This window comes from Oncorhynchus kisutch, linkage group LG12, assembly GCF_002021735.2.
Source record: "Oncorhynchus kisutch isolate 150728-3 linkage group LG12, Okis_V2, whole genome shotgun sequence".
Lineage (NCBI taxonomy): Eukaryota > Metazoa > Chordata > Actinopteri > Salmoniformes > Salmonidae > Oncorhynchus > Oncorhynchus kisutch.
This window is the reverse complement of record NC_034185.2, coordinates 52854344-52871636: the sequence shown is the minus strand read 5'-3', so window position 1 is coordinate 52871636 and position 17293 is coordinate 52854344. Positions and strand designations below refer to the sequence as shown.

The following is a 17293-nucleotide window of genomic DNA, read 5'->3' as shown; positions in this document are numbered from 1 at the left end:
TTAAACAGCAGCAGTAAAATAACAATAGCGTTATGACATCCAGGCATTTCAAGTATACTCAATTTTCGAAACGTCGCACACAAATTTTTTATTTTTCAAATACTCAAACAGCTTACTATTTAGGATGCAAATATGGTTATTCAGACACAGCCCATGTCTTTCAAGGATCCAACCACAAATGAGTGTCAAAGAATAAAATCTTAGTATCAAATCAACTAAAACGTTTGAATAGTACTCATAGCGAATTTCTTAATCCAACATCCTCTCACTCTATCTCTTACAGTCAGTAGACATGGAGGAAGGGAAGCCTGATCTGCTGCTAGTCAAAGAGGAGACAATAGAAGATGGACCAGAGAGCATTGATCTGCTTAGTGGACTAAAGATGGGGGAGCAAGGTAAGGGAGAAATACATATAACCTACATACAGTAATATCAGGATGTAGGAATGGACATAAACCTAACAATTTCAAAGACCAATGTATGTAAAAGGGGGGAGGCACCAAATTCACTGGGGTGGAATTGGTGTGGAGGGTTCATGGGTGGCATTTGACAATTTCTTTGAATTCCTCATGTATAAATTATTGATAGAAAAAGTTTGGTCCAAATCAGAGGTTAGATGCTATATTTATTGAACAATATATGAATCCTATAAACTAGAATGGACAAGTTGGGTGCAATCAATTAGCTTCATTTCTCAGAGATGAAATTATATTTCAAGCAAATAATGTTGCAGGAATGCTAATCTTATCTATTTCGAACAACAAAAACAATTTCAGAACAATCTGAGATGGTGGGTGTCAAAATCCTCTTTCTTGTGCTTCTTGAGGTGGAATGACCCTAAAGCATCCATACCAGGAGTCCACCCGCACATTCAGATACTCAAATGAACTCATCACATGCAAAAATGAGTCTGGACAATTGGCTCACAGTGTAAGACGCCTAGTTCCTGACGCTTATCCTCAGTTGCGACTTAAGTTCAAATCCCCAATGGGGTCATCATTTTTCCTTTGACATGTGGACATTCATTGTGGGATTGTGTTGAGAAGAAAAGTGCAGTCGTCACCTTAAATGAAGATTAAGAATGAATTTCATAAGGAGCTAGGCCTAAGACTTTCTTCTGTCGTCTTCACAAACATACTGCTAGGACCTACAAATATCTTCGTATATGAGGCTGCATGGTTGTGTACACTTGCCTACATGTAGGATAGGGCTACATCTTATATGCGTTTTTAGAATCATTATCTAGCTTACCTTGTCTCACGTGTTACAAAGTGTAAATTGACTGGTCTGGCTAGGTTCACCAAGTGTCCAGCCTTGCCTTCTCCTAACTTTACAACTTGAAGTCACTCAGACCAAGACGCAGGCTGTAGAATAGCCTAATACATAAATATTTGTTGCTACAATGAATATACATTTGAAGTCAGAAGTTTACATGCACCTTACCAAATACATTTAAACTCAGTTTCACAGTTCCTGACATTTAATCCTAGTAAAAATTCCCTGTCTTAGGTCAGGTAGGAACACCACTTTATTTAAAGAATGTGAAATGTCAGAATAATAGTAGAGAGAATGATTTATTTCAGCTTTTATTTCTTTCATCACATTCCCAGTGGGTCAGTAGTTTACATACACTCAATTAGTATTTGGTAGCATTGCCTTTAAATAGTTTAACTTGGGTCAAACGTTTTGGGTAGCCTTCTACAAGCTTCCCACAATAAGTTGGGTGAATTTTGGCCTATTCCTCCTGACAGAGCTGGTGTAACTGAGTCAGGTTTATAGGTCTCCTTGCTCGCATACGATTTTTCAGTTCTGCCCACAAATGTTCTATATGTTTGAGGTCAAGATTTTGTGATGGCCACTCCAATACCTCGACTTTATTGTCCTTAAGCCATTTTGCCACAACTTTGGAAGTATGCTTGGGGTCCATTTGTCCATTTGGAAGACCCATTTGCGACCAAGCTTTAGCTTCCTGACTGATGTCTTGAGATGTTGCTTCAATATATCCACATAATTTCCCCCCCTCATAATGCCATCTATTTTGTGAAGTGCACCAGTTCCTCCTGCAGCAAAGCACCCTCATAACATGATGCTGCCACCCCGTGCATCATGGTTGGGATGTTGTTCTTCGGCTTTCAAGCCTGCCCCTTTTTCCTCCAAACATAACGATGGTCATTATGACCAAACAGTTCTATTTTTGTTTCCTCAGACCAGGGGACATTTATCCAAAAAGTACGATCTTTGTCCCCATGTGCAGTTGCAATCCGTAGTCTGGCTTTTATTATGGCGGTTTTTGAGCAGTGGCTTCTTCCTTGCTGAGCGGCCTTTCAGGTTATGTTACTATAGGACTCATTTTACTGTGGATATAGACACTTTTGTAGCTGTTTCCTCCAGCATCTTCACAAGATCCTCTGCTGCTGTTCTGGGATTGATTTGCACTTTTCGCACCAAAGTACGTTCATCTCTAGGGGACAGAACGCGTCTCCTTCCTGAGCAGTATGACGGCTGCGTGGTCCCATGGTGTTTATACTTGCGAACTATTGTTTGTACAGATGAATGTGGTACCTTCAGGCATTTGGAAATTGCTCTCAAGGAGGAACCAGACTTGTGGAGGTCTACAGTTTTTTCCCCTGAGGTCTTGGCGGATTTATTTTGATTTTCCCATGATGTCAAGCAAAGAGGCGCTGAGTTTGAAGGTAGGCCTTGAAATACATCCATGGGTACACCTCCAATTGACTCAAATTATGTAAATTAGCCTATCAGGAGATTCTAAAGCCATGACATCATTTTCTGGAGTTTGCCAAGCTGTTTAAAGGCACAGTCAACATAGTGTATGTAAACTTCTGACCCACTGGAATTGTGATACAGTGAATTATATGTGAAATAATCTTTCTGTAAACAATTGTTGGAAAATGACTTGTGTCATGCACAAGGTAGATGTCCTAACAAACTTGCTAAAACTATAGTTTGACCCAATTGACCTTAGCAGGGCCAAATTGACCTGTTGAACAAATGCGAATGGATGGCGGCTCTACCGCTTGAGGTCTCTGATGAGTTGAATTTGTTATTTTGTTACCGGATATAAATTATATGCTCAGCTGGCCATCCACAGCATCGTGGCTTATTTGGCCAGGTTGCCCTTTGAGAAAAGCTAGCAGCTAGCCATTTTAGACTGATGATTTAAAGCAAGTCTAAGCAAAAGTTCATAAGTATGGTCCCCTTATGTAGAGTTGTCTCTGCCATGTTTCTAAAGGTTGTTGGCTGGAGGCTAACAGAGGAGACTGGGCGGCCATATTGGATTCCCAGACCCAGATGGGTGCAGCCAAGGCCTCGGGGGACGACACCAGAGGCAACATATTGGAGGTCAGTGGATGGGAATCCATTTATTTTTTACCAGCTGAAGATGCACCTGAAGGTTCACACGGGAGAGAGGCTGTTTTATGTAGTTGGAAACTGGATGAGGTGAACTAAGGAAAGAATGAGTATGATGAGGCAGAGTAGATGATATGGGGATGGTGTCTGTAAAAATGCTCCACTGATGAAGAGTGACAACCTTATCATGGTGTTTGATGCTGGTGTTTTATAATGAGGAAAATTCATTTTATCAAAGCGAGGGTACCAGATTTACAGAAAAGGTCAAGTGTTACCATAGTGAGAAATTATTCTACTTGTCACATCGCTTTGTGCAATAAAAGTACTGTACTTCATGTTCTGTGAGTGTATAACCATTTTGTTCAAATTAAATACAAAATCGACTCTGTGCTGACTGACTTTCAAAAAATGTTTTTCAGGCACAGACTTTCCCTTATCTCAGTCAAACCAAACATTAATTATTGAATCAACACATAAGGACATTTTTTATAGTAAACTCCAATGGCTCCATATTGTTAGGTGCTTGAATCACAGTGTTAGAGATGGGCTTGACTGTGGTAAACAGTTTATAATATGATGTCATGTTTCTGTGTGTACAGCAAAGAGTTTCTTATATAAGGTTTTATGCTCGTCTTTACAATTGTTGTTTGCAGTGTGCAGTCCATGAGGACCTGCTGAAATCTGGTGTTGCTGGCGGGAGAGACTGGACCTCTGAAGCAGCTGGTCACAAACCCTGGCCCCGGATCAGAACCCTGGATCAGGAGCCGTCACTCTTCCTTCCCGAGTCAGAACCAGAACCGAACCACGTGGGACAGAGACTCCAGCACCACGCAGAACACAACCAGTGGACAGGTGGACTGAACAACCTCAGTCCTGGTGGTCATCAGAGAGACAGAGGCTCCAGTCAGGGATCCAGTCCACAGCCCAGACCCTTCTCTTCACAGTCTCAGTGCAGGGATGGAGCAGGACCTGGGCCTGATAGAGATAGACCCTCCTGTTCCTATGATACAAACACCACAGTATCCATGATGAACAGAGCAGGTCACCCTGCACTTCAGCCTTCACAGAGAGTGGTGGGAGACTCTCATGGTGGTAGTCTATCAGGAAGTCTGTCTTCTCCTTCAGGGTCTTGTCTAATGACTAGTGACTGGATTCATAGAAAGCCTGGACCTGGGTCTAGCCTTCCTCAGTTACCTCATGGTTACCCCACCAATAAAGACAGGGCCAGGATGGGTGGTCACCACGAGAGGTACCTAGCCTATAACACAGCACACAATCCCAACAACACCCAAACAATGGCTAGAGGTCAAGGAGGGAGCTCAAAGACTAACCACCTGACGGTGGTGGCACCTGCTTCTACCTCCTCTGGTGTCATTGGGTCACAACGTGGGAGGCCGAGCATTAGGACGGACGCTGAAAAGCCGTATGCCTGCCCCACGTGTGGGAAACGCTTCGCTAAGACAAAATATATCAAGCAGCACCAGACCGTTCACACCAAGGAGAGGCCCTTCAAGTGCAAACTATGTTACAAGAGCTTCTCCTTCCAGAGTAACCTTATCAAACATAGGAGTGTCCACAATGGGGAGAAATCGTAGCACTGTGGCTTGAGATGTACACAGGGGAGATCTGGGAACAATTCTTTAGCTGACATATTATAGTCATCTTGTGAAGTGTCTCAGAGAGAGGGTTTTTTGGAATACTAAGTCCCTCAGTTGAGCATCTGGGTACGCTCACATTCTCACATGATACAGACTTGTTGTTTGGTGTGCTGGCACAGTAAATCCATTTTGAATTCACTCACTTTTTGAAAGCATCCGTTATGATTTAAACAAAACTTTCCATACATGTTTGCCCATGGAAGAAGTTGTCAGAATGTGACGCGTGAACTCCAATGTTGCAGCTTGGACCCTATTTCACATTATCTGAAGTTTGTGTTGTGCCCCGCCATCAGTTGAGACACAACATGCTCTTGAATACAGATTGGGTGTCATTTCAATCATAGAAATAAGACTCATAGAACGGACCTATTCCTTCAGACCACTGCAATTGACATTTTTACTTCTAATTACTACCACAACAATGACCTTCGGTCCACCCACAGTTTAATGTCAATTTAAAGGGTCATGTCTATTATATTATCTTTATTTCAATAGGTTTCCTATGGAGGATTCGCAGTATAATTTGAAACAACAGATATTCACATACAAGTCAACATTCTCGGATGTGTGGATCTCCAACCATCTTTGTGGTACCATTTTAAAGTTGACATTTTTGTAAATTTATCATCCAAAACATGACACCCACCCTGTATTCAAGAGCAAGTTGTGTCTCAACTGATGGCACAACACAAAAACCTTAGATTATGTCAAGTAGGCTAAGATACAACGTGTGAATATGAAAAAAATCTCATTACAGATTTAGATAATTGACTTAAAAGTTTTTTTAAATACTTAATTAAAAACAAATATATAAAATAAATCTCCAGAAATCATAAAATAGTTTGACAACCCTGTTTTGTAAGCTTTTAAATATAAATCTCAACCGTTTATCTTTTCCAGTGATGAGGACATGGATGTCTCATGGTATGGTGGGGTATGCAAAATGGGTCATCTTTGAGCACCTTTATCTCCTGAATGTTTTGGTATTCAGGTCCAAAAAGTTACTTTTCGAGCACTTATACCATGGGTTTTGTTCAAATCAAAAGGGGTGCCATCAAAAAGTGGTTGAATTCAAATGGATTTACCCATAGCCAAAAACACTAAATTAAAGTGATTAAAGTGTAACACTATATTTCCCCTCTGAATTTGGTTTTGGCTATGTTCTATTCATAACAAATATAATGTCCCTCTTGTTATAACACCCCCTCCCCCCAACATTATTTGGCAATCAGGTGATTGATACCTGTTCCTTTATGTAGAAAAAAAAATGATCAAATCTGTTAATAAATGAGAAATCATTTTGTGAGTGGGTTACACTGGTGAAAAAGAAAGGAAATGAGAAGTAAAGTTGTAGTGGAAAATAGGAAACTCTCAGACTCGTTTTTAGTTGGAGTGAGGGTTTTGGACGCATGTAGCCTGGGAGATCCTTTTGAAGTCTCGATAAATGTCATGCATGCATAGTGCGTTGGGTGAAGTGGCGTCAGTAAGGTTCACAAGAAGTGGGCTTATATAGATATTTTTTGGTGTCAACGGAGCAGAAGAAGTGTGCATTGGGCCTCAAGAAGATATGAGTGGAATATTTTGTGTATCTTCAAATCAGAGCGCCTATCAAGGGGGTTATCTCTGGGGTTGCGTGTAACGGATGTGAAATGGCTAGCTTAGTTAGCGGTGGTCCGAGCTAAATAGCGTTTCAATCGGTGACGTCACTTGCTCTGAGACCTTGAAGTAGTTGTTCCCCTTGCTCTGCAAGGGCCGTGGCTTTTGTGGAGCGATGAGTAACGATGCTTCGTGGGTGACTGTTGTTGATGTGTGCAGAGGGTCACTGGTTCGCGCCCGGGTATGGGCGAGGGACGGTCTAAAGTTATACTGTTACATGCGCATAAAGTACGTGCAGATGTAATACCAGAGGAAGTAGGTGGAGTGGTTGGTGCCCTTTGACTGATCCGTATGGTGGATTGAGTGAAGAAATTAACTTCATCCACACTTTTGTTTACAGCCAAGGCATTGGGGCGGCAGGGTAGCCTAGTGGTTGGAGTGTTGGACTAGCAACCGAAAGGTTGCAAGCTCAAATCCCCAAGCTGACAGAAGCTGTCGTTTTGCCCCCGAACAGGCAGTTAACCCACCGTTCCTAGGCCGTCATTGAAAATAAGAATTTGTTCTTAACTGACTTGCCTAGTTAAATAAAGGAAAAATAAAAATTGCAATAAATCCAGGTAAAGGATGTTCTGCCCTCACAGGCCCCCGAGCCTGTTTAGTAGGGGTGTGACTTGAATTGGAATGTGACTGACAGAGTGTGATGGGTTTTTTCAGGGGTGGACTGGGACAAAAATTCGGGCCTGGCATTTTATCCACAGCAGCCCACATCACAGTGCGTGAAGCCAACTCATTTTCCACTGGTGTCACTAACTTTTACAGTTGGTGACACCAGCCCATGATATGGTCGAACCCAAATGTCCAAATCATGAGTTACCATCTAATCAAGTTATTCATAGTGCAAAAAAAAACACATTTCACCGTTTTATTTCCAAAATCGGGTCACCTTAATTGACAATATAGCAAATATAGTCAATTTGTCAACCCAAAATTCATGACAATCACTGGATTATGTTGCACATCAAAATATAATATATTCAAACATAAGTCCAAGCAGGAATGTATGAGTTCATGATATTTGGATATGCATCCTAATCCAGCCATTGTCATGAGTTTTGACTTTGAATGTGTGTTTGCGTGACCTCAGCTCAGCCTATCAGAAAACTGGGCCGGCAATCCTGATAGGTCCATCCATTGCCCACTGATCAGCCAAAGGCTCATTAGCAAAAATCATTAATAAAGGCTCATGGGCCACCGGCCATGTCATCTTACTCTTTTTGTATATAGAAAAATAAAAAAATAAGTTGTGTGTGTAAATTTCGACCAGCCCACCCAACAAAAAAATTCTCTAGCCCATCTGGCATTTGACAGATGGCCAAGCTGCCTCTGGGTTTTTGAATGATTTTAGTTTTCTCCCCCTTTTCCTACGATATTCCTGCAAAAAATATATAGTTTACCACCCATACAGTAGGTGGCGGCATGCACCTCAAACGATTGTTTGCCGACGACCACAATACCATAGAAGAAGGATACTTAGATATTCTTGCCTGTTTCATGTTCAGGGCTAGAAGGGATCCAGCTTTTTGTAGCAGGTTAGGAGAACTCACGCAGCAGGTTATGAGAATTTACGAAGCAGGTTAGGAAAAGGGTTGGGGTTAGCTAAAATGAACAAAAAATATACTTTGATCTTCATTTGACAAAACTGGATCTCATCTAGATACCAACCATTCATAGGGTTGTTACTAGACGAGGTACAGCTACGGACGATATTTACCATTGAACTACTGCGAGAGTTTGGATGTACGTTTTGAAGCCTGATAAATCGGCTTCTTCTTATACGTCAGTGGTCGGATATCACTTTTGCTATGGCAATAGCAGCTAGAGGCAGGAGAGCAATGCGCAGATAACGGGTTTTCAATATGGAGTTTATTTGAAAATACCACATTTAGGCAGTATTGGCATTTGGCAGGACAAATTGGCTTGGTTATATTGTTATATTGTATCTGTGCGCTGATACATTGTAGTTCATTTATTAACATATTTCCGCAGACCTTATTTTCGGACCTTATCCTTTTTCAGTTTTTCCATAGAGACGGCTGAAAGAACCAGAGGTAGCTTATTTTCGGTTTTTAGGACTACACATTTTTTAAATTAACAACAAATCAATACATAAAGCACACGAGGGAACACAAGCATACATAGATTAAAAACAATGGACAATCGAGCTAGGGGTAGGTTTTAGGACTACAAATCTAAGCGATATCCGACTCCGATTCGTCATCAGTCCAAACTCTCGCGGTAGTTCAATGGTACATCTCGTCCGTAGCTGTACTCCATCTAGTCACAACCGTTTCACAGCGGTACCGAGAACAGTTTCCACGTAATCGTTTTTATTGTTTAGACATTTATTAACACCAAGGAACTGAATCATATGACTCATTTAACGGCACAGCATCACGTACTTACACCAGGTAGTATTTAATTCGTATTGGAGACGGGAGCTGGTTGATAGCAGCTAACTAGCGTTACACCCCCCCCCCCCCCCCCCCCCAAAAAGAACTAGCGTTACCTAGATACATCTAACAATGGCTAACTGTGTGGGTTTTCACACTCAAATAGCCTCCATCATGGAGGTGCTAGCGAATGCAGCAGTGGCAGAGATCTGTAAACTCGTAGACGACGACTATGCAGTGTTTCGTTTAGAAATAACTCAAAGCCAGAAAGAAAACAGGGGATTGCGGAGGAAACTACAGCTACAGGAACTGAAGGTGGCACGGGAGCGTGCAGAGAGGACAATACGAGAGCGCGTCCTCGCCAGTCGTCCCAGTAGTGTCAAGATGCTTGACGGATACAGAGGAATGGCAAGAGGTACATTTTGCAGAAGGCCAAGGCTGCGCGGCATGTCGCCGTTAATATAAAATTGTATTGGTCACATACATATTTAGATGTTATTGCAGGTGTAGCAAAGTGCTTGAAAATAGCTCATTTTATGTCGCCCCGTTCCCCTCTGCACATGTGTTCAGGTGTGTTACCCAGAATTGGGTCTTAGTCCGTTTTTGGATAGTATGATTACTTCGCTATCTTACGCAAAGACACAATATCATATTCTATCTGGATTCTTGATTTGCTGCATTTCCTATTATTTACTCAACGAAAACAATGTGATACATGGAACATAATACATCAATCAATAAATAGTATTGTTACCTTACCTTCCTTTAAAAAAACATGTAACCTTTAATTAACTATGCAAGTCAGTTAAGAACAAATTCTTACAATGACGGCCAAACCCGGACAACTGCCCTATGGGACTCCCAATCACAGCCGGATGTGATTCAGCCTGGATTCGAACCATGGACTGTAGTGACACCTCTTGCACTGAGATGCAGTGCCTTAGACCGCTGCACCACTCGGGTGACCAAATTGAGGACAGTGTCAACATAGCCACGGGAATTAGGGGTACTGCAGCTCCCCTGAAATCAAAATGTAAAACACAAAAATATTAACCCCCCCCCCAAAAAAAATAAACATTCCCACCAAATTTGTGTAACCTAACCACTTATTTTCCCCCAATCACACACTCAGGTGATGGACATCTCACTGGAGGCCATAGGAGCTTTCTGAAGCCAGCGGGACACAATACATGGAAAGATGAACAACCAATCACTGTTGATGAGGGGAGTGGAACATCAACCCAGCACGTTATTGTGATAGAGGTTAGTGTAATGCATAAAATGTATTATTTGTCAATCAAATTTGGCCCTTTTTATTTCAGAAAGGCTCCCCTCAGCTATTCACTTGCTTACATGTACATTCTAATTTATCTGCCATAGGGGAGCTTGTGAGACTCCTACAACATTAAGTATGGTTACATGCACACAGTAATGCGATTATTAGCGCTGGTGGAGTTTGGATCAACTGAATGTATGCATCTTAAAGTAGTTTTCACATACAAACTTTACATGTCCCAATTCAGAATCAAATATCTTTCCCAAAAAATAACATAAAACATTTATTTTGATTGGCGATTTTGTACATTTATCAGAGTGCCAACAGGATTTCGCAACATTTTATTGTAATTTCTGTGGCCAAAAATGCTTGATTTGGCGGCAGCATTTCTGAAATTTCATATAAAGGCATGTGCTCAGTTTTAGGACAATTTTAAGCAGAATACATAATAGAAAAACAATTAGAAACATCTAAAGTGCTCAATTTAGTTTATTTTCCTCAACAAACAGCTATGTCATAATCCACTTACACACACACCCCTTCTCTCCATCAGGCTTAGGGCTTGCTGTCAACACGAGATGCACCTCCCATTCCATCTCTCTCTCTCTCTCTCTCTCTCTCAAAAAAAATTTGATTCAAAGCTGATCAATCGCTTTCAATTTGAGGATAGATATTTCTTTCTAATAAGTTGTCTTCAAAATACTTGATTGTGATTTTATTTTCTAAAAGGGTCGTATGGTAGATAAAGAACAGATAACGTGGTTGATATGTACAATTTTATTTATTTTTTTTAATCCAGGAAGATTGTAAAACTTAATACGGATCACGAAAGTACAGAGTTTAAAACGGAAAGGCTGACAAATAGCACTCAGCTCTTTGAGCAGCGCTCTCCATAGACAGACTGGTGGAGAGCAGAGTGCCGACCACCCTACTAAAGCCAAGGTTAGCCGAGTAAAAGTTTGCGTGAAACGCCATTCACCTTGATTCTTTCAACACTTACCACAGTCTTCCCTGCTACCACTTCAGTCATTGTGGTCTGCCGCTGCTGTGGGAACTGTTGTAACATTCTCTTATGCTTTGCTGATTCGAAGTTACTGTTGATTGTTGAATTTCTCTAGTTTCTAAAAACATTTGGAAATTGTTTTGCACATTCATTAGCTGTTATTTTTGTTGGAAAATTAGATTGATTTCAGTTCATTGTACTGCCTGTCAGCCATCAACAATCACCCATCATCTTCGCATGTGAATAGGCTGACAGGCCAGGGGGAAATAACTTTGTTGAAGTGTTTTCAGATTGGGTGTTACAATCTGTGTATGCTTACTTTGATTTTGACCTTACTCTGCCCATCTTAAATCGGTGTACGGTGTTGACATAACTATTGCATAATCTGCCTACTGCCATAATCAGTTTAATATAGCATTTTTACTATGCATGTAAACATACTCTTAATGTATCCAATTCAATTCATGTACCAATAATAACCTCTCCTGTGTCAGTCTGTAGATACAGAGGCTGCAGGTCCTGAAGGATCGTCTCTGGTCAAGCAGGAGAAGACTGAAGGTGAGGAGGACCAACAGCACAGCAGAGACATCCAGACTGGAGCGGCTGTAGCCACAGAGGACCCCACCAACGCCCCAGCACAGCCCAGGACTCGACGCAGCATCATGGATGTCAGTGGAACGCTGAACTCCGTCCTCAATTCCGAGACAGATACCAAGACTTTAACTGTAACACACAGGCTTTTACACACAGGATCTGACCACAGATCAGACCCAAAGAGACTTGGGCTGTGGAAACTGGGCAGTCCTCCTGCTCCTGGCTCAGACTATGTACCGGTATTTCACCAGAACGAGAGGACAGTTCATTCCCGTGAGGATGGTGATGGTGATGCGTTACACACTGGCGTTGATGATCCGTCTTGTTCTTATGCTACAGAGATGGACCCTGGCAACATGCCCTTGGGTTTAGAGACACAGACTGATCTGTCTAGAGGGGACTGGAACCAGTACAGTAGTAGTATATACTCTGAAGGGTGCCAAGATAAGAAAGTGGAGGGTCTGGTTGTAGAGGAAGTGACTGTGAAAGTGGAGGGCGACATTTCTCCCACATGGAATGCAGATAGTCACTTAGGAGACGGACACTCACAGGGAAGATATTTCTTAGATTACAGGGAAAGCTTAGAGAGAAATCCAAATGTCGCAACCCACTCGCCTTCATACGCGTTCGGGGACCGTGACCCAGTGTCCACGTCGATGGGGCCTTCCGATTCACACAGCCGCATCCTTCTCGATCAGGTATTACACTCAAACGACAGTGCTAGAGCCCAGGCTCGGGGAGGGGGAGAAACCTCAGACAATAGTAAAGAGAAACGGTTCCTCTGCATGTTCTGTAACAAAGGCTTCAGCAGCCCTCAGAGTGTGGAGATCCACCAGAGGGTCCACAGAGGGGTTAAACCCTTCAACTGTACCCAGTGTCACATGCGCTTCAGCCAATCTAGTGACCTGAAGAGGCACCAGAGGGTCCACAGAGGGGTGAAACCCTTCAGCTGTACCCAGTGTCTAATGCGCTTCACCCAGTCTAGTGACCTGAAGAGGCATCAAAGGGTCCATACAGGGGAGAAACCCTTCAGTTGCCCCCAGTGTGACATGCGCTTCACCCAGGCTGGCAGCCTGAAGAGGCACCTGAAGGTCCACACAGGAGAAAGGCCGTTCGCCTGTCCGCACTGCGGGAAGAGGTTCTCAGAGAGGAGATACCTCAGGATACATCAGCAGAAAAACCATTCCACTCTATAAACTAGAAACCATTCCATGTTATAGCGTATTACGTTTAGATCAAACCCTGCGTTGTTGTCAGCAGAAAAGATCCACAGATGCATTTGGAGTAGCGAAAGTAACACATTTCAGTGTTGAATATTCCTGTTTTGAATATTTAATCTGACAATTTGAATGAAAAATTTGTGAGGATGGTAGTGGCCTATATTGCCACTCCTATTTGCTATCTCTTCAGTATAAGCCTACAAGCCACTCAGGCGTGGAGGGAAGCAAAAGTCATTCCACTACCCAAGAATAGCAAAGCACCCTTTACAAACTCAAACAGCCAACCAATCAACCTGCTACCAACCCTTAGTAAACTTCTTGAAAAAAATGGTGTTTTACCAGATACAATGCTATTTCACAATAAACATGTTAACAACTGACTTTCAGCCTGCTTATAGGGAAGATCACTCAACATGTACGGGACATACACAATGATGATTGGCTGGAAGAAATTGATAATAAGAAGCTTATGGGAGATGTTTTGTTAGACTTCAGTGCAGCTTTTGACATTATCGATCATAATTTGCTGCTGGAAAAATGCATGTTATGTCTTTACGTGCCCATTTTTACCACATTCTTGCCAGCATACGCCTTTTATACCTCCTATGCGCATGCCAGAATGCAGGTGACGAGTGGCAGTAGTGGTGTGCAGATGCTGGTGGGCGTTTATTTGAATAAATCCATTGAATATACACTTTCAAAAATATATACTTTATTTTTTTTTGTCAGGCAGGTCCTAAGAAACATAAGACTAATAATGTATTTTCAAAGGGATAGAATAGGCCTAGCATAGAGTTTAATGATGTTACGTACAAATGAATTAAGTCAATAGTTCATTATTTTGTTCATTAAACCCACGACACACACCTACCCCATTCAGTCAACACGCTTGTATTTTATAGTAAGAATAAATACATAAAATACTAATTATATTTTTCCTACACAACCACTGTCATATAAAAAAGTGGTATTCTGAAATAGAAGCACGTGCTTTTTTGATCCTTTTTTGATCCACATTTCATCTATTTCCTACCCTCAATCCACTTTGTTAGGGAGCAGAAAATAAGAGTCGAGTTCATATTTCGCAATCTCCGCAGGCTTTTGGAGTTGCCTTTATGCGATCGAGCAAAATAGTAGGTCTACGCTTGCTACATTATAGCATTCAATATGTTTCTGATTTGCTCAGCCAGAAACCAATTAACCAAATAGCCTGAGACAAATCCGTGAAGTCGGGATTAGGCGTAGGCTACTAAGCAACTGCGAGTGAAGGGCAAAATAATCCACTTGTTAAACTGCATTGGCCTATATTAGATGCTGACACAATGTTCTAACAAATGAGCCAACTATACAACATGATCATGAGCAGCACTCACCTCAACTTAGCTAACATTTCCCCAGGTGACATCAATAAGGGACCATAACTTTCACCTGGTCAGTCTATGCTATAGACAGAGCAGGTGTTCCTAAAGTTTTGTACACTATGTATAAGCCACTTAAGCCTAAAAAGTCTGTCATATATTGTATTTGTACTGTGTAGGCTATATGATGTTCGCAAATGCCTGTTTCATTACTTTACTTCAACTACTTTGTTTGTCCCCAAGACGCTTTCAATTAGAAAATGAATGCAGTTCATGTGTATGTGTGGTTTTCATATGATTTATTTAAAACTTGTTTAATAAACACAATGTGACTTTTCATTCTAAGACTTTCATTGAGAATCTCTTTAGTATACATCACATCTGATCTCACCATAGTCTGCATACACCTGACAGTGCTTTATAAACAATTTACACTTACTAAATATACCTACACATACCCACACACTACCAAGCACCTACTGTACACATCAAAATAGTTTTGTCAGGTTTGTCTTATGATGACTTTACTATTTTTACCCAAATCATATTTATGTCCATGATGAGTTTAACAACAATGAAGTCACCCTGTATCTACAGTTTATGATGCAAACATATTGGGGATGGGTAAACACACAGGGGCCATACTTGCAAACATTAGAAAAAGTTCAAGGTAAAGTTTAAGTATCAGCAAATTAAAATCCTTGACGTAGTGGCATGTGATCAAAGCCTACATGTTAGCTGTTGCCACTACATGAGCTTACAGATTTAGCCCTATTATAACCTCACCAGATTGCTGTGATTATTTTCTGTAACAAATTATGTATCAGCCAAATAAAAATGGTCAATGTAGTTGGACGTTTTCCAACACGTGTTCATGGAATAGTCCTTAACAGAAGTATAACAGCATGTACTGATAATCAGAGCAACTACATCACCTGTATCTAACTGATTGGCCAAATTGCTTTCTGTGTTGAGTGCCTAGATCCAGATAATTTTCACAGATTGTGGCAAGGGTTCGAATCTCACGTTAGTCTCCCCCCCCCCCCCCCCCCCCCCTTTGAAATGTAGTATTATATTTGTGTTAGTGTGTTGAAAGGATGTAGCCTACAGCCAACAGTTTGTAAATGAAGATTAAGAATTAATTTATTAAGGAGCTACCTCTTTCTTCAGCCTTGCAGACAAACACTGCTATGACCTAATAATCATATTGCATAGGCTATTTTATATTGCCGTGTACACCAAATCATCTACTTCGTCACATATGTGTTATTTGACTTGAGGAGGAGCATTACAATGTACTAAGAGTAGTATTACAGGTTGTACTCTCACTATCATCCTACAGATGGCAGTATTGCAGTTTATTTTAAATACGGTTATCGGAAGTCCGGACTCGAACCCACGCTAAGCCTAACGTGTGTAAAATATTCCAAATCGACAATCTTAATGGAGGAAGATATTTATTATTATCAGATGGGGAATAGTTTTTATTTGACAGTCATCTAACTCTGAGCGGGTCGAAAGTTTCAAGTTCCTTGGTGTCCACATCACCAACGAACTATCATGGTCCAAACATACCAAGACAGTCGTTTTTTATTTATTTTAATTTATTTTACCTTAATTTAACTAGGCAAGTCAGTTAAGAACAAATTCTTATTTTCAATGACGGCCTAGGAACAGTGGGTTAACTGCCTGTTCAGGGGCAGAACGACAGATTTGTACCTTGTCAGCTCGGGGGTTTGAACTTGCAACCTTCCGGTTGTCCAACCACTAGGCTAACCTAGGGGCACGACAACACCTTTCTCACCTCAGGAGGCGGAAAAGATTTGGCATGGGTTCCCAGATCCTCAAAACGTTCTACAGCTGCACCATCGAGAACATCCAGTATATCACTGGGGCCAAGCTTCCTGCCATCCAGGACCTATATAATAGGTGGTTTCAGAGGAAAGCCCCCCAAAATTGTCCCAAGTCATAGACTGTTTTCTCTGCTACCGCACGGTAAGCGGTGCCGGAGTCTAGGACCAAAAGGCTCCTTAACAGCTTCTACCCCCAAGCCATAAGACTGCTGAACAATTCATCAAATAGCCACCGGACTATTTACATTGACACCCCCCCTCCCCCCTCATTTGTTTTGTACACTGCTGCTACTCGCTGTTTATTATTTATGCATAGCCCTACCTACTTGTATGAAGTGCATCGACTAACCTGTACCCCCGCACATTGACCCTGTATATAGCCTCGTTATTATTTGTAACCTTTTATTATTTTTTACTTTCATTTATTTGTAAATATTTTCTAAACTCTTCTTGAACTGCACTGTTGGTTAAGGGCTTGTAAGTAATCATTGTACGGTAGTCTACACTTGTTGTAGTCGGCGCATGTGACAAATAAAGTTCGATTTGATTATCATATTCTGTACTATAGGAGCTCCGATCAACAGTAGAGCTATACCATAACCTACATTCATTCACATCAGATAGTGTCCTCCTTATGCTATAACCTATTAATGCATATGGGACTTTGCATGGTACACTTCCATTGTCGATTGGATATAGTCGTCCGGAAACATGCAGACCGACACAGGCTACTGGCACAGCTACATAAACAATCAACGCTACTCTAGTATATTCTGTATCATATAACGTTAGCCGTGGAGGCTTGCACTTACATCTACAATGTTATATATACATTATTATAATCATCCACTTCGTCATGTGTGGACCAGCAGTGAACAGTATTTCCCTTAACAAAAATGCTTGAAGCGAGGGGTTT

The 17293-nt window shown here is 41.4% G+C and overlaps 3 protein-coding genes across 13 annotated transcripts in view; 2 read left to right on the top strand and 1 right to left on the bottom strand.

Moving 5' to 3' along the window:
• Nucleotides 1–17293, bottom strand: part of LOC109901251 (zinc finger protein 583-like) — an 880650-nt gene that overhangs the window by 766897 nt on the left and 96460 nt on the right. The window lies entirely within an intron of this gene.
• LOC109901176 (zinc finger protein 606-like) overlaps nt 1–17293 on the top strand; it is a 67423-nt gene that overhangs the window by 9355 nt on the left and 40775 nt on the right. Inside the window, exons 5-7 of one of the 2 annotated variants that reach the window (XM_031836557.1) lie at nt 284–395; nt 3251–3360; nt 4023–6330. The exons of the other annotated variant lie outside the window; for it this stretch is intronic. Coding sequence (XP_031692417.1) covers nt 284–395; nt 3251–3360; nt 4023–4964 — 1164 coding nt within the window. The 3' untranslated portion in view covers nt 4965–6330. Of the gene's footprint in view, nt 1–283; nt 396–3250; nt 3361–4022; nt 6331–17293 lie in introns of those variants that run through there. 2 annotated transcript variants of the gene reach the window in all.
• On the top strand, nt 7209–14863 carry LOC109901184 (zinc finger and SCAN domain-containing protein 12-like). Its single transcript, XM_020497233.2, has 3 exons — nt 7209–9488; nt 10206–10336; nt 11847–14863. The coding sequence occupies exons 1-3, from the start codon at nt 9206–9208 to the stop codon at nt 13140–13142; spliced, it is 1710 nt and encodes a 569-aa protein (XP_020352822.2). The 5' UTR covers nt 7209–9205; the 3' UTR covers nt 13143–14863.

What these genes read in the sequence shown, in the direction of transcription:
- LOC109901184 (XM_020497233.2), top strand. Translation starts at nt 9,206, where the DNA reads ATGGCTAACTGTGTGGGTTTTCACACTCAAATAGCCTCCATCATGGAG. An exon ending in ATACAGAGGAATGGCAAGAG is followed by an intron (nt 9,489 to 10,205) that starts GTACATTTTGCA and finishes TCACACACTCAG; the next exon opens with GTGATGGACATCTCACTGGA. An exon ending in AGCACGTTATTGTGATAGAG is followed by an intron (nt 10,337 to 11,846) that starts GTTAGTGTAATG and finishes CTCCTGTGTCAG; the next exon opens with TCTGTAGATACAGAGGCTGC.